Source organism: Pezoporus occidentalis, unplaced genomic scaffold (assembly GCF_034315485.1).
Source record: "Pezoporus occidentalis ecotype Australia unplaced genomic scaffold, CSIRO_AGI_Poc_V1 ctg69, whole genome shotgun sequence".
NCBI classification, from domain to species: Eukaryota; Metazoa; Chordata; class Aves; order Psittaciformes; family Psittacidae; genus Pezoporus; species Pezoporus occidentalis.
Window position 1 is genome coordinate 3,637,184 of NW_026916041.1, and position 23,405 is coordinate 3,660,588.

Genomic DNA, 23,405 nt, shown 5'->3' on the forward strand with positions numbered 1-23,405 from the left:
TAGAAGTATAACAACAACGTAGTTTTCTTATGTTTTGCTTTTGTAGGTTTTATTTTTCTAACTTGTAGGATTAAACTTGTTTGTTTAGTGAACAAAATTACGGTGGCTTAATTCTCCCCATGCCAAGAAAAAAGAGTTAGACACCTAACTCTTAGGCATAACATAGTGGAAGAAAATAGCCTTGAAAGGACAGGCCATGGAAATACTGTCCTGAGCATGCTAATGTATTTAACACCGTCAAGTACTATGGCTTGAAAGCTTTCTGTGTTGTCGTGGTTTAAACCCAGTCAGGTAATTCGTTCGCTCACTTCCCCCCCTTTCTTGCCCTCCCCCTGCTCTCGGAGGGACAGAGAGGAGAATCGAAAAGAATGCAACTCCCATGAGTTGAGATAAGAACAGTTTAGTAACTAAGGTATAACACAAATCACTGCTGCTACCACCAATGATAATAATGATAAAGGAAATAACAAGGGAAGAGAATACAACACCTCAGCACCAGCTGACCGATAACTCGCCCCCCTCAGCCCGACCAAGCACCGACCGATACCTCCTCCAACCCTGCAGTCTCCCAGCCCTTCCGGCTAACTCCCAGTTACATCCTGGGCATGACGTGCTGTGGTATGGAATACCTCTTTGGTCAGTTTGGGTCAGGTGTCCTGTCTCTGCTTCCTCCCGGCTTCCCCTCCTCCCTGGCAGAGCATGAGGCTCACAAAGTCCTTGGCCAAACCAAAACATCGCTATCAGTTCTGTTCCCAGGCCGAAAGTCAAAACACTGCACTGCACCAGCTACCAAGAAGGAGAAACATGACTGCTACTGCTGAACCCAGGACATGTGTTAAGAGTTCAAACAAAACAGGGATCAAGAAATTCAATTGGCTATATCAGAATAAATCAAGTTTACCGTTTTGTACATTGCAATCTAAAGTTTAATTCTTTCTTGTTTTTTGGCCATGAGCACCAAATACCTGAGTGCAGTTCCATCTTTTATCTACCAGGTGACCTCTGACAAAATGTATTTCATAAAAGTATACTGCTGCCTGAAAAGAAATACAGACCATTTTTTGCTGATTTCAGTTATAACCCTTCTTTTCGCAACACTTAAAAAACTTTCTCTACTTGGAAATAAAATTCTTGATCCTGCAACAGAACTTCTAATTCTTTTGTTGAGCACTGTCATTATGATTTATGATTGTATTTACAACTGTGTCTTGAAAAAAAACGAATTTACAGCCTTGAATAAATGATGGAGAATCTCTGATTAAAATAATTTTCAGAACGATATGTCAATACATATACATAAGTACAATGCATTGCTATAAAAATGCACACAAGATGTGACAGTATAGCTGAGAAAGGTTTCAGTGAGATAGTAAAATATAGTTCTAGGCATCATGAAAAGTATTGATTCAAAAGCATATCTTCAGTTTGTGCTGACAATCCCAGTGTGGGTAATGTTATAGAAATCAGAAAACTCTATTTATCCCCAGTTACAAGTAATAACTAGGAAACTTAATGTTTCTCTGTAACAGAAAAAGAGCTGTTAGTCATCTGCTTAGTACAGGAATAAGGATATTCCAAAAAGATAACTTTAGCTATTCTTATTATGCTCCCTTGATAGTCAATAGAAGGCATCTTCTCTGAGGAGACATTCAGAATAAGATAGGTTCTTGCTCTGAATTGCCTGAATTATCTGCACAGAAAGCTGATAGAGTTTTAGGAGTGAGCATTAACATTTTCTTTCATGACATTGCTACAAAATATAGTAGTGTGCTAATGACATTTGATAAGACATTGGATTTGGAAGATTAAAATGTAGGACTGATTCCTATATGGGAAAAACTGAATTATTGATATCAATTAATTAAAAATGAGAACAAATCTAACACTACAATTATGTATCAGACATGCATTTAGAAATAAACTGAACGTATTTCTTTTTTAAATGGGTAAATGGGTGGAATTGTCAGTTGCAGATGACAAAAGGCTAAATATCCAAGTGTTTTAGTCAACAGCATACTATAAGCTGGCTATGAAGAAATACTGGTGCAAATGTTACCCTAGAATGCATTTGATATTGCCAGTGAAGGAAGCATTAGTATATAAGCCAATAATGACAGTTATTCTGACCAGTTAGCTCACTGTATAGAGTCTCAGAATTATCAAGACTACTTGGAACATGGCTTTATAAAGGGCAGGAAAACAGCTTGATATCCACTAGGACCATTGCCTAGAAATTTTGGTGGAGAGTCATGTAGGGAAAAGAGGTATTTGAGCTGAGGAACAGTATTGTAATAAGAATAAATATGAATAGGAGCATCACAAATCAGTATGAGTTAAAGGTCTGGAGAAAACTTCTGAGCCTTTAAATGCAGGGATTCTAGACAGCCTTCTAATATGTGAGGAGTAGTTGAAATAATGTGATAGACTTCAAGATTATGACAGCTAAAATCATGAAAACTCTTTTAGGCATTGGTTCCCAAGAAAGTAAAACAATATATATACAGCATGACAGGAAATCCTTTTCAGCTAACAAACTTGAAAAATATCAAGGCTTGGAACTTAAATGAGTGATTTGTATAGGTTACACTCATTTGGTCCCTAAGCAAGTGTTTTTGAAGCAAAATGCAGAGATCTTCCATTTCTCATATCTCATGTTGTATTCACACTTCAGAATGGATATAGAAGCAACAATGTTCAAGGAAGGCACTGCATACTGGCACTGGACTCAGTTTCTTTGACATCCCTTCTAGTTATTCAGTCACAACAGGCTGTGAATCCTCTAATCTTCTTTACACTACTTTCTAAGAAGTCTGTCTTAATCCTGAACACATGGGACTCTCACTGAGGTACCGTATTAAAATGTGAACAAAGTTTTACTTTTTTAGTAATTTTGCAGAGCAAACTATGCAAAGGAAAGTAGTATGAATGTTGAAAGTATCAATTAAATTTGAAAAATCATATTTTTTAAATGTCACTGGTGATATAAAGTTGTTTAATTGCACTGCAATTGCATCATATTTACTATGATGTAAAAAATAAGGGCAGAATCATTTCTGACACTAATAATTTTAGAACAAAACTATAATAGTCTCAGAAAGAACTGTATGATAATAAGTGAGGCAGTTTTACCTCACTGATTTTCTTACCTGGTGCTGTGTCATTGGAGCTTTCTTATCTGTTAAGTAATTAAGTCTGTCTGGAACATCTGCCTCTTATCAGGAATTCTTAAAGATATTTCTTCTCATTCCCACACAACATCTGCTACACTCAAACATATTTAAATGGAAACTCATAACTTGTTTACATAAGCGTATAATAATTGATGGCTAAGGGAAAAACATCTTAATCAGCATATGATCCAGTGCTATACAGACTTCATGAGCACAGCACAAACCCTTCTTCAAACTTTCTATTCAGATGTTATTAATCTGCAAAGAATAAAAAGCTAAAACACTATAATATTTCTCATAGTGGATTTAAAAAAACCTCATGCAGTAAAATGTCTCAGATTTGAAAAACTTAGTTTTCAATAGATGTTTTAATTTTTCATCTGTTTTCATACAGATCCTTAAAAAATCACACCAGCATAGGACTGTAGAGAACTTTAAATCATCCTTCAGTCCTAGTCCCAACAGAGCAAAGCTGGATGATGTCTACCTACACCATTCCTGACAGATTCTTAAATATGTCTAGTGATGGCTATTCCATAATCTTCCTGAATAATTTATTCTTGTGCTCCACTAGTCTCATTTATTTTCTCATTTTTTTCAGTAGTCTACAATTTTTTTCTCAAGAAAAATCTCTTTTTGTACAATTTATCCTACCCACTATGAACATAAGATAAAATATATGGTCCCTTCTCTTTTATCTTACTTTTTGGCCATTTTAACATTTTCATTTTCTATTACTGGGTGGGTTTGCTTTTTTTTTTTTTTTTTTCAAAAGAAAAAGATTTGTGAAAAAGTAATAATTGTGGAATGACAAAGAATATTAGTTAATTTCATAATTTTCAGTGTGGAAAGATATGAGTACCTGGATAAGAATCTTTTAGCTGATCAATGCTCCAGGAAGCTTTAATTAAACGGCAAGGGTACAAATAAAAAAATAAAAATTGGTGGTATAGATTCAGCTTGCACGGCCAGTGAATTTACCCCATTCTTGGGTATCCAGGCAGACTTTCACAATATCCTGAACTTCATGTCATGTACTATTCTTACCTGTGCTCATTATATAAAATCAGTTTGGTGCAATTGACTGTTGCAATTCTACCTTTGTTAGTGGTAAACCACTATACAGCCACCTGTGCAGGAAGTTATTTCATGTTGTTTTCCCACAAAGGAATTTATCACAAAGGAATTTGGTGAGAGAGAGATCCTCTCTCTCTCACCAAATTGGTGAGAGTCATCCTCTGAGAAGTCATCCTCTGAGATGTCATCCTCTGAGATGACTTCCAACTACCACTAAGACCATCCTTTCCCCTTCTGCAGGCTCCTGCCACATTCTTTTCCAAATTCAGCAAGAGTAGGCATGTTCCCAGCAGGAAAAACATCATTGCATTTCTCCTGAGTATTATTTATCTGGCACTGACTAAGACTGTGCTGCCAGACCGATTTGACTTCCCATCTGATCCTCATATCTCTGCCTGTCATCATTTTCTCTGTTGTGCTGCACAACAGGGAAAGTTCTAATCTTAAATAGCTAATATTTGGAAAATTAATAAATAACTGAAGGCATGGTTTTTAAACAAAAAGTATTGGGCAAGATTAGTTATAGGCATGAATACTTCATTTGTCATAAAGTAATAATCAGTTTTTCTGTACTAAATGATAATAGCTGTTATGTCTCTTAGATCTATCACAGAAGATCCTGATGTACTTGCAAATGTTTGGTATAAATGTAATTTATACCAAATATAAATACAAGTTAAATTGTTTTATATTACACACACTAGTGTACCAGTCACAATGCTCATTGCTTTGCTTTTTTCTACACAATTGACTCAGCAAACAATAGCAGAGGTAATGTTTTTAATAAATTATAATTTCTTCTATCACAAAAAAGGTACCTTCTTCCTTCAAAAATGTAAGGTCAATGAGGGATTTGCAGAAAATGCTTTTAATTAAAGAAATAAGTCAGTGGCAAACTATGACAAACTATACCCTTGTTTCCTTACATATTCTAAAAAAACAATTTCTCCCACTTATACACTCAAAAATAAATATATATTAATATTATGAATACATGTTTTCAAATAATGCAAGAAAAAAAAGCAGCATTTCACTCTGTATAATGATATTCCTACCCCTTTACTCACTTTATTTATTCTTAAGGAAAAACTTCTGAATTCACTCCCTTTTTTAATTTCAGGATACCTACATGACTGTTGTGTATAGTTAAATAGAATGGGTAACTGCATCCAGCAGGATGGATAGAATTTAAAGGCTGCAGGAAAATACATCTCAGCAATGATTACAGTAAGTTTTATCTGTTTTGGTACAAGCAGCACACCATTCCCTTTCTATTTAATTTGCAGGTTCTCAATTTATCCAGTGCAGAAATTCAAATCCAAGCAGTAAAAGTGATAAGGTCTGAAAGAAAGACCTAAGCAGCAGGAATATAAGTGCTAGGAAAAGTATTTTGATTTTTTAATACATTAATGTCTTTTCAGTCAGGCTTACAAAATGTACTAGATGCATTCCAACTGTTTACAATTTCAAGTACTGCAGTGATTGTCTGGAAACAACTAAGGAATGGTATTAGCCTCTTTACAAAATATTCTTGGAACTATGTTTAAACTGGGATTTTTCAGAAGTGCTCAGTGGCCTCATTTTACTTTATCTCAAGTAGATCAGAGTTTAGGGCCATGAGTGTCACCTTTTTGTGTCCCTGGTGTTCCTACAGGTATCAAGGACTTCTGGAGACTCTCAGAATCTTGATACTAGGTCTGTTTTACAGGGTGCTGAGATTTTGTTCTTGATCTAGCATAGTTTCCCTAAGATGCATCTGCTTGGTGAACTGATGTGCTGCAACTAGTGGATGGCAAGCACTAATAAGCACGGTAATATTCTTGGTTGAAGTAACTGAGCGAAATGAAGTGCATTACTCACTAAGAACATGCAACCAGCAGGAGTCCTCTTTATTAACCTGGCTATGCACCACATAGCAAATTGCCTCTTGATCTTTGTTTTGTTATCTTTCTTTGCTATTAGCCAAATTAGAGAGGAAAATAAAAACCTCATTTATGAGCCTGAGAAGGACTGGTATAGCCTACTAGGTACCAGGATGTGGCTATGGAAAAGACAAACTACAAGCGCAAAACTCAGTCTTCCTTAACCCTGTGCTCATATGGCAGTTTGCAACACTGGAACTCCCTTTTTTAATAAGTGTTGAAAGTTGTGTTTTTCTGCATTTGTAAAGCAGAATCAGAAGAATATGTTTACTGGTTGGGAATGCTCATGTATTTTGTAAAATCTGAAAAATTCATTTAGAGCATTTTATATGAACACGTTTTGCTCATAATACTGAGATTCTGAAGCATATCAGAGATATTTTTTTTTTTCCCCCTCTAAACATAACCCAGAACATGTAAGATCATGAGTTGTAATCTCAAAGCTTCTGAAGTCCCGGTTACCCACTATATTTTTTCCTTATGTACTCTTGGATATGCTGCCTGCAAACATGGATTTTCATTTTACACAGCATTTTGCAGAGTAGGGTTCATGATCTTTGGCTGGGGTTTCAGAGTACTGCCTTAGTATAAATAGGACATTGTAATCACTTTGGTAATCTGGGAAGATTAAACAGTCTTAAAATTTCAGCCAGGCTTAAAGGCTTTTAGAAGACACAGAGGAGAGAAGGGGGTCATAGAAGCTCTTTGCAGCCTTCCATTTTCTCTGATCTATGCTCGCAGATGCCTTACTTACCATTCTTCCATACTCTACTTTTCCTACGACTTGCTGCAACTTTGATACCAGGCATCCACTACTACTTTCTCCTTAGGCATCTGTCTTTTCTCTGCTCTTACATGCCAATACAGTCCTCCTCTTCATCAGTGCTTTCTACACCACTTCATTAGCACCACATGCCGCAGCTTCTGTGCTGGCTCCCAGCCTTCAGTGTAGGGTCATACAAAGGTTTCACATTTGTTTCTCCTATGTGATCTTTGTGATCACTTAAATCATGTCTTTTTAATTTTCTTTGTTAGATTCTGGGTTCCAAGCAGTGCCCTCACAAAGCATGTTGTCATTTTCTCTTGTGTACAAATGGATATATTCTTCTGTGTGCAAAGCAAGCTGGTCTGGAGATCTTTCGGTAGTGCCTGGCCCACAGCTACAGCTCCTGCTGAGCAGCAGGCCATGGTCCCCATGGATCTTGCCCCACACCTGCAGGCTGGCATCATTCCTGACACAGCCCTGCCCTGCTTGGCTGTCCTGGGGCTGTATCTGACCCCAGTTCCCTTTACTGGGCACTGACTTCCTTCCCATCTTGGCTCCGCACCTGCCTTGCTGCCACAGGCTTGCCTGGTGATATGGGCTATGGGCTGGCCTTGGCTGCTACCTTCTGTCTGCCCTGCTGGTCTTGCATCAGTCCCGGTCTGGGGAAGCCCCTCCCTTCCCTGTCCACCATACTGGGAACTTCCCATCTCTAGGGCAGGGGCTGGTCCTTGTGGCTCCCTCGTAATGTGCTGTATTTGCTTAAGTGCTACACAGTATCTCACACAAAATGCTTGCACTGCATTTCAAAAAAATATAGGATTGTGTGTTCACATATGTGTTTTTATGAACCCTCCAACAGAAAGCAATCTCCATATATTATAAAGGCTGCAATGATGTTTTGTTCTAGTTCCTTGCTAATAAGACTCCGCTGTCTTCTATTAGACTGCAAATGAGGTTGTGTTTCTTGCTGTGAAGAGACAGCATAGCCTTAGCCCTCCATCCCAGGTGTTATTATTGCTCAGCAAATAGCTATTCATGGAAATTACCTATCATTCTGATACATTATCATTAAAGACAGAGAGATGGATAGGAGAAACAATATATTGGCAGACAAGGATGACTTGTGTGCAATCCTGTCAAAGTTTAGGAAACAGGCATTAAGAGTTTCAGTCACTCGGCTGTAATTCAGCACCTTGGCACATCAGCCATTCTTGTGCGTCTCCTCTTTCAGATGTAGCATTCAGTTGGCTGAGACGAGTGCTGTGTCTCTCTAGTGTTTATTAATGTGCCATGTGCTACTGCATTTTAAAGATGAGGAGTGCTGAGAGGGAAAGCAAAATTTTTATTTTTTTTTTCTCGTGGACAAACAATTTCTATTGAAATTTCAGAAGTAAATGCAGTCTTTGTCAAACCTGTCTTTCACTTAGCAAGAGAAAAAACAACAGATTTGTTCTTTCAGGGGAAGTTCAAAAACCTGTTTTTATATATATATATAGGTAATACAGGCTGTGCTGCCCCATGAGTAAAAATCTACTCTAATGTAGCTGACCTGGAAGGATGCAGATGGTGCACAGTCTTACACATTGTCTTACATATAAGTAGTCTTACTGATTTTAGGTAAGTTAATTTTTCATAAAGCCATATTACCCAAGATTTAAAAAATTAAAATTCTTACATGGAAATTCATAATTTTCCCCTGAAATTCTGCATGGAGAAACAGAGGTCAGATCTAAATGAAAAGTGTGCTGTTTCAAACAAGATAACTGACTTCTTCCCTCTTCTTTTGCACGGGCATTTTAAAGAACCAAAAGTCACAGAAGCAAAAGATAAGGCAAAACCTTTTCTATTAACATACTTCCCATGAAAGCTGAGGTGCTGTGGATGCATATGGCTTGTGAATAGTTATATATCCACAAACCTTACCTTATTATGTATCTTGCAGTCTATGGGCAAACTAATGGTTTCTTACTGGGAAGATCAAGCGACTTGTTACTACATTTAATCTCTTGGAGGATGATCAGCATAGGAAAATAGTCTATCTAATTCAAAATATAGTATCAGGACCATGAGTACATCAACAGGCTGCCCTGAGCAGCTTCCAGTGGGACTTCTACCCACACCCTCTGCCCATGGGCCTAGGATGCCCGATTCAGCCCAGATCTTTGTCACTGCCTGAGCTATGTATAGGTGCATCTAGCTCCAGTTTGGTCTCTGGTTCTGTCTCCCAGATGGACTTTGGAGTCATGTTGTAGTCTTGTTTCCAGTCCTGTCTCTGACCCTTGTTTTTTTTTGCTCCTGACTGGACTGAGCAGTGCACTGCTGTTGTTGAACCTCTGCCTTGGCTCGAGGGCCCCAGTTGTCCTGTCTCTGACCCTTGTTTTTCTCTCTTGCTAGATGACCTTTGAAGGACTGGACTTGCTGGATGGACCCTAAACCTGTTGGGGGCCCCAGAGGTGAATGCAGTACTCCAGGTGAGATCTCATGAGAGCAAAGTAGAGGAGCAGCATCACCTCCCTTGACCTTCAGGTCATGCTTCTTTTGATGCAGCCCAGTATACGGTTGACTTTCTGGGCTGCTAGTGCACATTGCCAGCTCATAGCTAATTTTTCATCCACCAACACCCCCAAGTCCTTCTCTGCAAGGTTGTTCTCAATCTGTTCGTTCACCAGCCTGTACAGATACTAGTAATGGCACTTGGCATTCTTGAACCTCATAAGGTTCATATGGACCCATTCTTCAAGTCTGTCAAGGTCTCTCTGTATTGCATCCTTTCTCTCTAGTGAATCAACTGCACCACTCAACTTGGTGTCTCTTGCAAATTTGCAGTGGGACTCTAAGTTGATTATCTCATTGAGCTGTACAAACAGTCCTAGATATGGTTTTGACTAGTTAAACTAGCACTTTTCCAAATGATTTGAGGCATGGAAATACACAGAAATTAGCATTAAACTAAGATAATTCACAACTGGCACCTTTTCAGGAGGCATTTTGCATTATTCTAGTTGACCTCAGTGCCAGAGAGTGATTGAGTATGTTTCATTTGCTGCTATTTTTGTTGACTACATGTATCTATTTGACTCAAATTCTCCATATGTGTACTTGTTTACATAGATTTTTCCTTATAAATCAACTGAGTATATTTGAACAAAGACACAATAAGGTAGTGACTTTGATCAAGAATGGTGTCTGAACAGACTCCCATGAATCTTCAGGGACAATGAATTAAATTCTCTCCAAGGCACATTTTAGAAATTATTCTGCCTCCAGCTTTGAAAGTCATATGATAGACCTGTTTAGTTTGGTTCCATACAGAGACAGTGACACCATCACTATGCCTTCCAAGCCCTACTACAGAATTTAGTGGGTAACCATTTCGACAGTAGAATTTAATAAGTTTTACTGTATTTTTAGAAGCTGCAGCTGAAATTAGACTGACAATATATAACAGGATGCACACATGACAGTGAGTCAGAACAGCTTTGAGAAGACAATGTTTAAGATAAATGTTTTTAATTTCCTTTTAACAGACAGATTTTGTCTTCTACTAATAAGCAAAATATTTGTTTCATAAGCATATAGTAATTATGTTAACCATGGTTACAGGGCTTATCAGTGGAACTATAAGCATCTAACATCATGTTCTACAGTGACAAAAAAAGGAGATGCTTTTTTTAGATTTTTACTTTTGACCTACTGATTCACATTCAAATTACCAAGTTATTTATAAAATTTCCAGTCATTCTAGTCAGAATTATTTTTAATTGCATACATTACTTTATAGAGGGGTATGCAGTAGCATTTTGCTGGATTATTCTTTGTCATTGCAGTACAAAGTCTGTCTTGGTGAAGAAGAGGAAATAGATAATCTTTTCTATAAATTAAATAAATCCATGTCAGGGAAAGTCTTTTGCTTTCTGTCATCATGGTAATCAAAATAATAGAAGACAAAAGCAAGCAGGAGATGTGTTTACCCTGTTCTGGATTTAGTGTATCCATTATTTTTCACTCAAAGGTATCATCTCAACGGATTGGGAGGACAGACTGGCAGGAAATCCATGAAGCTTGGCAAAGGCAAATGCATGTTTCTGTGCCTGGAATGGAATAACCCCCATGCAAGAGTAAAGGCTTGGACATGACTGACTAGAAAACAGCTTTGCGTGAAAGTATCTGAGAGTCCTGGTGGACAACAAATTAAACATAAATCTGCAATGTGTTCTTGCATTTATGAAGGCTAACTATGTGCTATGCTTTAAATAAACAGGGGAGTTCAGGGGGATTGGTTATTCAGGGGGAGTGGTTATTTATGATTCAGAGGGAGCGGTTATTTCCCTCTGTGGAACATTTATGAGGTTGCATCAGTACCAGATGGTGCAGATAGCTATTGAGATGACTGGTGACTAGAGAGCAGGACATATGAGGAGATGATGAGAAAGCTGGGTTTGTTCAACCTGGAAATTAAGTGTTCTACTACCCAGTAAGTGGTTATAGAGAACATCGATCCAGACTGTCCTTGGTGGTGCACAGCAAAAGAATGAGAGGCAGCAGAAGCAAGTTAGAGAAAAGGAAAAAATTACTTAAATGTAAAGTAATAATTTTCATAATAAGGATGGTCAAACGATGGACCACATTGCCCAGAGAAACTGTACAAACTCTGTTCTTGGAGATACACATTCATAGTTATACTAAACAAAGTTCTGGGCGACCTGATCTAACTTCAGATTTGGGTCTAACCATTAAATGCTCTTAGCAGGAGTTTGGACCTCATTCCATCTGAAGCAGCCTTCCAGCCTTAGCTGTTCCATGAAGCTGTTTAATATCTTCATCATTGACATAGGCAATGGGATGGAGTGCGTCCTCAGCAAGTCTGCAGATGACACCAAGCTGAGTGGTGCGGTTGATACACATGACAGACAGGATATCACCTATAGAGACCTTGACAAGTTGAGCAGTGGGCCCATATGACCCTTATGAGGTTCAACAAGGCCAAGTGCAAGATCCTGCACATCAGCTGGGGCAACCCCTGATATCAGCACAGGTAGAGGAATGAATAGACTGAGTGGTGAAACTCTGGAACAGGCTCCCTAGATAAGTGATAGATGCCCTAGGCCTGGAAACATTCAAGGTCAGGTTGGACGGGGCTCTGAGCAACATGATCTAGTTGAAGATGTCCCTGTTCACTGCAGGCGGGTTGGACTAGATGACCTTTAAAGGTCCTTTCTAACCCAAATATCTTTATGATTTTATAAATCTATGCTTCTGTAAATGAATGTGAGCTATTCCAAGACTACTGTTTTCTAGACTTCATATTTATTTCTGTTTTAGCAAAATGGTCACTAAAGATATTTAAAATGTTGAATTACCCTAGATTTTCCCTGAAGAGACATAGCTGTTTAATTTATTTATTTCTTCTTGGGAAGAGACAGCCTTAAACCTCTGGTTGAGGAGACTAATTCTGATTTAATGGTACAGCTCAGCAAAAAAATATTCAGGGGAAAAAGCTTTCAAGTCAGAATGATGTCATGAACATTCCAGCTATTCATGGGAGTAAGCTGGGACTTTCTCCATTGCTAAGACAGAGTAATGATAACTGAGCAGCAGCATTGTTAGAATTAGTATATAAGTGTAGTGGAGAAAATCCTTTTCTTAATTCCTACAAATTAGGATGGCCTACAAAGGAAAATATCAAAAGCACATACTAAATGAATATCTCACACATATGGTTGCTTTAGATTTGAAATACAGCTCTTCAGAACCTTACAGGACAGGAGGGACTCCAAAAGAGATGAAACATAGCACACAGAAATGTTAAGTCAAGATGTCAGAGAAAAAAAAACACAAATTTTTAAATTGAATTTACTCACTTAGCATCCTCTTTCCCATCTTTTTGCTGATGCTGTTCATGTTGAGTTGTCTTAGCTGGTTCAGTTAAGTTTTCAGTTTTTGAAGGCTCATGTTCTTTTACTGGTACTGTATCTAGAAAAGAGGTTTTAGTTTGTGAATAACAATTTTTAAAGAATTATGGTGATATTTTTTTGGAGGAATCACAGGTTGGCTGACATTATTTCTTTAGTGGACAAGGGCTGCACAACATTGATTCTGGGACCTGGCCTTTGAATACTTTCCTTTTTATTACAGTGCCAGCTGTCCAGAACATGGTTCTGATGACTGTACTTTTTAGAATATGTAACTCGTTTGTGGTTTTTAAACTAGATGCATCTGTAGCCAGGTCAACAATGGTCAATACAGAGCTCTTCTATATTTATAAGTGAGAAGAACTCATGCAGTATGATGAATTTTAGTGTGTGCTTATTTAAAAAAAAAATATGGAAAGGACAAAAAGATAGATAGATCTGTACAGAAAGGCATTGTAAAATCCAGGAAGAAAAATGAAGAGTAGCTTATTTGGTTATGCATAGAAATGCTAATGACATTATTTATACTACAGTGTTCGAATTATGTTAAACCTCTTGTTGTTTCAGCTGCCATGACAGTCCTGTTTGCTCCTGAGTAAATTTTGATTGAAGTATATCATTAAGGATGTGAGTACGTAGAACTTTGGCTAGTCAATTATTTCATTTTTGTTGAAGTACTTTTTAGAAGCTGTGTAAGTGGGAAGTTTGCAGTTTGAAACTATGTAAATGGTATAGTCTCTTGCCATTTTAATGGCCTTAAGTGATGAATTTTTATAATTAGTCTTCTATCTTTATTTTAAATTTTCATGCTGAAAGATAATTTGAAAGCTCTCATCAGTCTGACACTTTGGATAAAGGAGGAACAAAGTCAGCCTTCATAAATGCTTTAAGTAATATGATTATAGAGGTAAAAGCTTGGCAGAAAAACATAGTAAATAAATCAGGAGCCTGTTGTGTATTTTAAACTCAAGACAGCTCAAAGAAAATCAGACCTTGAATTTGTTTATACAGGTAGCTTAAGAGTAGTTTTCTGGTAGTTTATCTCCATATTTAGAGAGTTTTTATTAATTTCAAAGGGCTAAAACCAGTTACAACAGTAAACTGTTAAGCTGCTTACAAGGAAAGTGGTTACTTGAAATGGCATTGGAACAAAAGTAAGTGAAGGACAGTGGATCAGTTTGCTTACAGTACTTGATAAACCAAACTACACTCTTACTACCCTTCATTCATATTTGTGCTAATATTTTCTTTCAAGTATCTATTAAGAACAATACAGTGTTTCTTGAGCTGAGTTTCTGACTTGTAAGAGGTGAACAATTTGAACAATTTGATTTTAGGACCAGTGGAGCACTTCTAGATTTTTTTCTTAGTGAGAAAAGATTCTAGATTTTTTTTCTTAGTAAGGTTAAGAATTGTGTGAGCCCTAGTACTCTTACAGGAATTCATTTCTTAAAGAGGATCAGAGACAAGACCTAGACAGAGTTATCTGTGGGTGCCAGAAATAGTCAGCCCAGAGCTGGACAAGGAACTGAAGAGAAGGCAGAGAAATTCATGTTCCCCAATGTGCTGGTCAATTGGGGTTTGACTTTGCAAGTTCAGGGTTTAATTTTCAAACAGCCCCTTGGAGAAACTGAGTACGAAGAGACAGTGCACAGGATTTGTATTACGTATCACCTGTAAGCTGGAGGGATTTTTGCCTCCCAGAGGTGTTCTTGAGCTATGTACATAAATATTTGAAAGATGGCTATAGATTCATGAAGATGTCAAGAGAAATAAACACACATGAAATCTATGGATGAAGGAGAGGAGAAGCTTCAGTTCTGATGCTACAAAATACAAACTTTGGTGACGTTCCAAGAAATGTTTTTTTTAACAAATGTTCTGTGCAGGGGAAGACAGTTCAGAAATCAGTGGGGTAGAAGTAAAATAAACAGTAAGTATGTCCATCTTAACCCCCAACTTCAGTTGCTAACAAAAGTATTATAAGTTTATTTTCCATGTAAAGAAACAAAGATGGTATGAAGAAGTTGGATTTGTTTTCCTAGAATTTAGCCCTGCCACTTGTGAAAAATGAAGATCTGAAAGGAATTAAAAGACTTCACATCAGCAGGAGTAGAAGCAAACTGATTAAACAGATTCAAGTTCTCAGAAATCTTTGAAAAAATACATTTTATGTCTGTTGACTGAGTGCCAGTGAAGAGTATAAAAGACAAGAAGACAAGGAGTAAGATTATTATTTGAAAGTCTCTTTGCATTGACAGGTTTAGTTCATTAAGCTGAAGCATATTATATCAAAATGCTGTACTTGATTTGTATTTTTAAAACACAAAGCAGTTACTTAAGCTGTGATTTTCAGGCACTATGGGGAAAGTTTCGTAAAGCAGCTTAAGAGTCAGATTTAAAACAAGCCAAAGATACACTTTAGCTGTGAAATTTAGCACTTAATGCAAATGTTCCTCTTTCTGTATCCTGGGTTGCATCAAAAGCAGTGTGACCAGCAGGTCAAGCATGTGATTCTGTCCCTTTGCTCTCTTGCAAGACCCCACCTATAGTACTGTGTTCAGCTCAGGCACCCACCACATTAGAAGGATGTGGACCTGTTGGAGCAAATCCAGAGTGGGGCTTTGAAGATGATCAGAGAACTGGAACACCTGTCCTGTGAAGGCAGGCTAAGAGAGCAGGTCTTACTCAGCCTAGAGAAGAAAAGGCTGTGGGGAGACCTTAGAGCAGCTTCCAGTTACTGAAGGGTGCTTACAAGAAATCTGGAGAGGACCTTTTTACAAGCGCTAAGGATAGAAGGAGGATAGGACAAGGGGGAATGACTTTAACCTGAAAGAGGGTAGGTTTAGATTAAATATTAGAAAGAAATTCTTTACTGTGAGGGTGGTGAGCCATTGGAACAGGTTGACCAGAGAAGCTGTGTCTGCCCCATCACTGGAAGTGTTCAAGGCCAGGTTGGATGGGGCTTTGAGCAACTTGGTCTAGTGGAAGGTGTCCCTGCTCATGGCAGAGGAGTTGGAAGTAGACGACACAAAACATTCTATGATTATCAGGAGCTTATAACTTGGTCATAGTCCATGAAGAGTTAGTGCCTCATTAGCAGGGGTTTTACAGCAACAGTGATTTTGTACCTTTAATAAATATATCTGCTTTATTTGTATCTACAGGAGAACCGAGTGACTATCTTTTACATAGAAGCTACTGATTAAAGCTTTCCTCTGAGAAGAGAAAATCTTGACTCTGGGCCTTGTTTATTTGCAATAGAGTCAAATTTTCATTCTGAGAATTTTTTTTTCTTTTTTTTTAAAGATTCAACAATATAAATACACCCTGAAATTAAAGTTCTTCATTCTACCTATAAGGATAGTGTTACAATTAACTTCTAGGTTAGTTCCAGGCTCTGTGTTATATTTAAACTTTCCAGACTTCACAGGTTTTTGCATTGTTTTCTGCACCCTGGCCCAGCAATTGGGAGGGCCACATAATTTCCTCCCACATCTCTCTAGTCTAGATTTTACGTGAGTAGGTAGGGAACCCTACTGGAATGTGAAAGATACAGATTTGAACTCCCTTATTATGCAAGTGTGGAGGCAAAACAGCTATGCTAATATATAAAAGGTGGCAACTTTCAGTAGCTTCTGCTGCTTTTCTTTTTTTTGGTGAAACATTTAGTGGAAAAGAGAATATACCTTGAGTACCAAAACAAAAAAGTACTCACTGAGAGAGAGTATGTCATGGACTGAAGTTTCTTTTGAGCAGCCCTTTGAGCTGCTACACATTCAAAGATGCCAGTTAAAATTCTCAGTTAATTGGGTTTGTTTTTTTTTTTTTTTTGGTGTGGTTTTGTTATTGTAATTTTTTTGTTTTGTTTTGGATTTTTTTTTCGTTTTTTTTTTTTTTTTTTTTTACTCTGCCTTTTTATCCTCTCTTAGGATATAGGTTTTCTGACTATGAAAAGCCCTGAAATCTCACACATTTTAGAATGGCACTTGCATATAAGTTGTAGGCAGGTATATAACATGTTATATAACTTTCCAAAGCATCTAGGCTCTGAAGATAATAAATATCACTGGGGATTAACATGGTAATCTCCCAAATGGAAGGTTCTGTCTACTTTATGATCCAGAGGTGCAACTGTACCGCATATAAAGAAAAAATTATAGCCTTAGTCTAGATTTTTCACTCAAGTCCTACCAAGAACAAAGTGATGTCAATATGAACTTTAGTAAAAGGTCTATAAATATGTCTTTGAATCTTTGAGACACTTGTTGATTTAGTATAAGTAGAAAAACCAAACCCCAGAACGTTGGAGACAGGCCAGTTTCTAGTGAGGGAAAAGAGATGGAGATGAGGGCAGACTTCAGAAGGGGAGTACTTAACTATAGTGCTGAGAGGATTTAGAGAAAGAGAAAGAAAAGGGACCGAGTTGGAAAGAATCATACTGAAAGGATCTGCTAGGAGGACAAAACAAGTTGTGATACAGAGAATGATAATGCAGACACCGGTTAGCAGGTGGAGTCTTGATGTGGCCTTCTAAATAGCATAACCATAACCCTAACAGTGACATTTGTATAGCCAGTCAGTTATAGGAAGTGATAAACATGCAAAGAAATTATAGCAATTGGATTCAATATCACAGAGACCCTGTAATTAGGTGAATCACACTTCGTGATGTACATAAGAAAATTCAGGGAACAAATAATAAAAAAGTAATTATTCATTATGGAAAAAACTGACTAAGGGCTGAGAATTAATTACAGAGTGAGCTACTGAGAGAGTGGGCACCTGAGGAGGTGGACATGAGGAAATGAGTAGCCAGCAAAGAAGCCAAAAGTACCAGGTGTTGCTGAGTGATGTTAAGTGGCCAAGTTTTAACCAAATAGGCTCCAATTGTGCCTCCTGCTGAGTTCTAATCTGTGCTGAGAACATCATGCTGCCTTGTTAAGTGCTAAGAGAAAGGGAGAAGGTGATGACTAATTTTGGCCATGTGAGAAGGAGGGTTGAGTTAAGCTCTACTGTTGACTTGTTTTTCAAGTCTACAGAGCTGCAAACCACAACTGTGATTAGGGGCTTAACTCTTTATTAATCTATTTTATTTTGGTTATACCAGAGAAGCTAATAGATCTTGAAAAGGCTTTTCTCTAACTGGTTTTGAGTTTTCCATTTAAATGATCTCTCTTAACTTGTGCTGGATGAGCCTTGGTTGTGTTTTTGATAATTCTACCCAAATATGTATGTACACAACAAAATGCTTTCTCCTGTCTCCTGTCCTTTACTTACCTGCAGTTATTCCTATTTTCATTTTCTAGCTGCTGCCAACGTGATTTTAGGTCTGATGCAAAGTTCACCAAGTTTTGCAATAGTCTTTGTCTAGACCCTCCTGTGAACTGCTTGAGACTTGCCTCATTTTTCTGCCAAGAATAAGAAACTGATGGAGTTCCTTATTCAGCTTGGATGGTAAGGACTTAAGTACAAGATGCTGGAATTCAGAAGTTTCTCCTGAGGAGAGGACCCTATGTTAGTTTTCTGGCTTGTATAGCTGTTGTCTTTCTAACTTATTAATACCCACATGGAAAATGAGAAGCTGTCTTGTGCCTGATTGGAAATGAGACTTGAAGCACCTTCCAGGAGACCATGGATTTAAAAAAACCCAAACAAACATGTAGCCGAAGTATGTTGTTATATTTTCTTGAAGTAATTGATGAGGTAGTTACTTCTATGTCACCACTTATTTTATATTTCAGTAGGAAAAAAAAAATAAAATTTAGTATTACAAAATATAGATCCATGAATTACCTTAATCTCTAAAATTAGATCAGGTTTTGGATGGAAGTAAAAGAAATTTTGATAACGACACGTTCTGTGTGGGATAGCATCTCTGATTTAATATTACTAAAGAAACAATGAAACTTCAGATTTTTTTTTCCTTTGTTAGCTTATTGCTACAGTTAATTCATGTAAGACTTTGTTTATCCTTCTTTACTGCTACAGACATTATCTAACAAGGTAATTTCATTAAATGGACTCTGTTTAAAGTTTCATTAAATGAGGAAAGGAATTGTGATTCTTGTTATGATTACACAAAGCACAAGTAACGATTATGTAAATTTCCTTGCAACATTTTCCTACTTGCTCCTCTCCACAGAAAGCTGGACATTTCTCTGCCTTTGTTTTGCTGCTCCAGTGAAATGAACCTGAATTGTTCTCCCAAAGGAAAAAATAAGAGGTGACAGGAAAACTGGACTTGGTGTTTTTCTCCAGTACTAGAGGATGGAAAAGGAAAGGGCTGGAGTGCCTGCTGTGAAGGAAGAGGGAACATGGCCCAGTAACTGATGTTGTTTCACCCATCCTGGGCTTTTGTTTTGGTAGCTGCTGCAGCAGACATTCTGGCTCTAGTATGAGCAAAATCAGCTTGGCTGTTGGGAGGCAGGGGAAGAGGGGGGCAGAGTAGCCATAGCCAGCTGCCGCTGTATTGAGCAACCAGCTGCTTAGGCAAATAATTACCTTGTATTGCTGCCCTGAGCTCTATGTTCCTGTGTCCTAGCCCTGAATGTCTTCTGAATGGTGGTGGCAAATAATTTTTAATGTCATTGCCTTTTTTTTCAGTTATTTGTTTGTTTGTTTGGTTTTTTTGGAAGAAATTTTGAATGGCTGTTCAACCAAAGATTTGAATGTCAGATAAAGTCTGTCTTGTCTTTGCAGTTTTTTGATACATATGAGAAATACATTCAAAAGATACATTAAAAACATTCAGTTTTCTGTCTTCAGCTACTAAATGTCTTTATTTTATAATAAGGTTTCTAAGCCGTCAGCTTACAGTAAGGAGAAACAGGTTTTCTTAGACTAGCTGATTAAGTGGACAAGCTCATGAAGGGACTGTGCTTTAAAGCTTTCTGCCTTTTATTATTATTGGATTGTGCTTGTATTTCTGTAACAAATCATTGCTTTGGGGTCAGTGGGAATTCAGAATTCTTAATTTCTTCCACAAATAAAAACCCAAATTAGGCACCTGGCAGAGGATTTCGAAGAAAAAAAAAATAAATAAATTTACAGTCCTATTTAGTGTTACATATATTTTGTTCAGATAATCTTTGAGTGTACTCATAAATAGCTTGCTACTAACCTTGTTGCTTTGGTATGAGTTCTGTTTTCTTATTGGCCTCTGCTTTCTGTGGTTCAGCTCTGTTTTTATTTTCACCCTTAAAAAAAATAAACAGCGTTAGAAACTGTAGATGCTCTTTGCTGAGAATGATTAGGATGGTTTAATGTCTGCAGCGTTCTAGGAATTTGATTAACCAAGCTGACAGGCACTGAGCTTTGTTCCTGGGTGTTCTGTGTATGTTCTTGGAGAAGACTTTCCAGATAGGTTCACAAAAGGACTCGGATGCTGAAATAAGAAACTAATATCTTCACATCTGCTCTGCAAACCCAGTTACTTAGCCTGGAGTTCTGCCATAGTGTGCTCCCAGAGGCTCCCTCTTGTCATCAAGGCTAATGTGTTCAGTGCTGCCACTTACAAACGGGTCTGCATCTCTGAATCAGTCATTCTTTTGCCTAAACCTCCTGCTGGACTAAGAGGCCTGGTATGTTTTGAGCTACCTTACCACACTGACATATCTCGATCTTCACAAAATATAGAGGCAGAATCGACTTTCACTGCAAAAAAAAACACAAAACCCCACAAACTTCCTCCCACACTGGTTTAGATTCATGAACCAAGTCCTCATGTACATTGGTTTGTCTTGGCTTTGACAGGATGGTCCTTTGAGAAGGGAGTGAGTAGTGTATGAGGAGTCTTAGGTGTTCACAGTACCATGAAACAGCATGCTGTTAATCAAGACTGTAAGCCTTTTTTTAATCCCAGATAGAATGAATTTGCCTGGTGTTTATTGTGTTGATTAGTAGAGAAAAATATTAGAGAGTATAAACATATGGAAAAATACTTGACTTCAGAAGATTTCAGGTCTTTTTTTCCCCTCTTCCTCTAAATTGTGACCTTCTCTTTGAGTCTCTGAGATTAATTTGGGGGTTGCCTTTTTCTATGAAAGTATTTGTTTTTTCCTGTCTGGTTTTATGTGTTATGTAAATTTCTTCTTTTCTCTTTAGATGGTATCTTCTTGCAGGCAGGAAATGTCTTAATCCTTGACCCATTCATCTGCCTCCATTTTAACAGTATGTAATAGGGGAGGCTGCTGCTGTTATGATCTTAGTGTTGCACTAATCTATGGAATTATTCTGGTGAAAGAAGGACTCCATGTCTCCAGTTTTCCAAGTGAGGTATCAGGCTAAACAGAAATTAACTGTTGAGATTCAGAACTTTTACTCTTTCACGACAATGTTTTGTTGACATCAGAAAACTGGTGTGCAGAACTTTAAAAGAAGCACAAACAATACTTTTTGCCTGCAGATCTGAGGTATGAGAAGTTTGCTGAACATAGATATTTTGTCATTTTTTGTGGATGGTGCTATGCATATATCTATCCATAAAGCAGTTGTTTTTTACATCTTTAGAATGAATCAAATTTGAGTTGTAGTTGGGCTGGATTAAAACATGCCTCTTCGTGGGTTTATACAAGCCTTTGAGCTTCAGAAAAATATCAGTTCTAGGAAATGATTCAGACTTACAAATATTCATGGTTTTATCACTTTAAGTAAAACTATAAAATTTATGGCATTTTTGTACATGTAGTTCAAGGCTTCCAGAAGTTAAGTCCGAGTCTTTCTATAAGCTCGATAGTGGATGTGTGAAAAGGCACTGCTTATTTAAAATTAACTTTACAATGGTGGAATTTCAATTGTTTCCCTAAACAAGAATTCAGATTAATAGCTCAGACTGATACTAAAGAACTCATTTAATTGGTTAACCAGTTAACTGGTGAAACCCCAAATTGTTGCCAGTTTGCCTTTCGAAGTTTTGATTCTGTCAAGCAAGAATAAAACAAAAAACTGTCTAGGACGTTATTGGGAAAAGATAACAATTCAAAAGTAACATAGTCTCATTATAAAATATTCCATTAATTAAAACAAAAATAATGAGCTAACTTTTACAGTAAAGAACTACCAAATAAAAAATATAGGCTGTAGATTAATACAAATTACTGTATTTTTCAAATAGGAGTTACATTTGTAAAACCAAGCCAAATAAAATACTACCTAGAAAAGCTACAAAACTACTTTGCCTTTTCAGCTCTTATTGAGAAGCAGGTTGATATATAGCTGTATGCCATTCCAATATTCAGAAGGGATATACTGACATTTCCTGCCAGCAGGGAACAAGATGAAGAGGAATACATCAGCACATCAAAAGCAGTCATACCAGTATTTCTAATTTGCCATTTGCAATGTTGATGAAAGCCTCTCATACGCTTGTACTATTTGAGGTTAGCCCTATTTGTAAAGCAATTTACAAAAGAAGGAAATCTTTGCTTCCTTCAGAAAGAAAAGGTGGGAGGGAAGAGAGGAATAAAAGCATTAATTTTGTTTTGCTAAAGATTGATTCTGTGCACAGTAAGCATGTTTGAAATTCTACAGCATTTGTTTACATAAATATCCTGGCATTATAATAATGCCATATACATAAATAATCTTTGGCATTTACATAAATACTTCCTAAACAAAAGGTAAACCATAAAAAGCTATACCTGGCCTGTAGATACCTTGGATGGTGGGGAGACACCTTCATTCTTGCAAAGTGCTTCCTCAGGTGATAATTTTGCTCTAGAAAATACTGCTTTTAGATTTTTAAACATCTTGTCTGTTCAGCTCTCCTGAAGCCTCTATAACTCTTTCACCATGAACTTGTATATAGCATTTGTTTTCTTGCTGTCAAGCCAATTAGACACTTAATCAGGTTTAGGTCTGATTAATGCCTTAAAGAAATTCCTTGCACAGTCTGTTCCAGTGATGGCTTTTTCTTACCTTAGTACTTTTTGTTTATGTTGTAGACTAAGTTATTTCTAATCTTGACAGTTACACTCAACTTTTAATGCACAAATTCAGAGGAGAGTGAACATGTTCCGGTTAGAATAAATCAGCGTCTGATCTTTTATGTATTGGATATTGAACATTTAATTTATACTCACAAATGAAGTTTTAAGTCCTAAAGACACCTGTATTTTAACCAAGAAAGGAAAAAGACTAATTGAGCAATAATCAGCAGCAACTCAGTAAATTATGTGAGATCTCAAGAGGTTTAATTTCCTTAAAGTCCTGAACTAATTTTTAATTTTCTGAGTGCATGATACTAAAAGCTCTGTTGTTGTTTATATTAACAAGTTTATAGCTTGTTTTATTCCACTCTTCTTATTTTAATATGTGGAAATAATTTCATCTTTCTTTTTCTAATGTATTTACAGAAAATACTATTTTATGTAGAATCTTAGCTACAATTTTTATGAAATCAAGTTTTGACTGAATGTCCTACAAATGAGGAATATATAAGTTTTGATAGTGTTTATAACTAGCGCATGATTTTGAGAGTCTAGGCTTTGTCTCATCCTACAGAAATCTCTATGAAATCAAGCATGATTTAGTTTACAGGTAAAACTCAATTTCAGAT

The 23,405-nt window shown here is 37.1% G+C and overlaps 1 protein-coding gene across 1 annotated transcript in view; it reads right to left on the reverse strand.

Moving 5' to 3' along the window:
- The window catches only part of CNGB3 (cyclic nucleotide gated channel subunit beta 3), a 62,989-nt gene extending 39,946 nt beyond the window's left edge, over positions 1-23,043 (reverse strand). The window contains exons 1-3 of the mRNA XM_062641615.1: positions 22,489-23,043; positions 19,971-20,046; positions 12,797-12,908 (exon numbers count right to left, since the gene is read on the reverse strand). Of these exons, the coding sequence (XP_062497599.1) occupies positions 12,797-12,908; positions 19,971-20,046; positions 22,489-22,596 (296 nt within the window). The 5' untranslated portion in view covers positions 22,597-23,043. The remainder of the gene's footprint in view (positions 1-12,796; positions 12,909-19,970; positions 20,047-22,488) is intronic.
- Between the last annotated feature and the right edge of the window lie 362 nt (positions 23,044-23,405).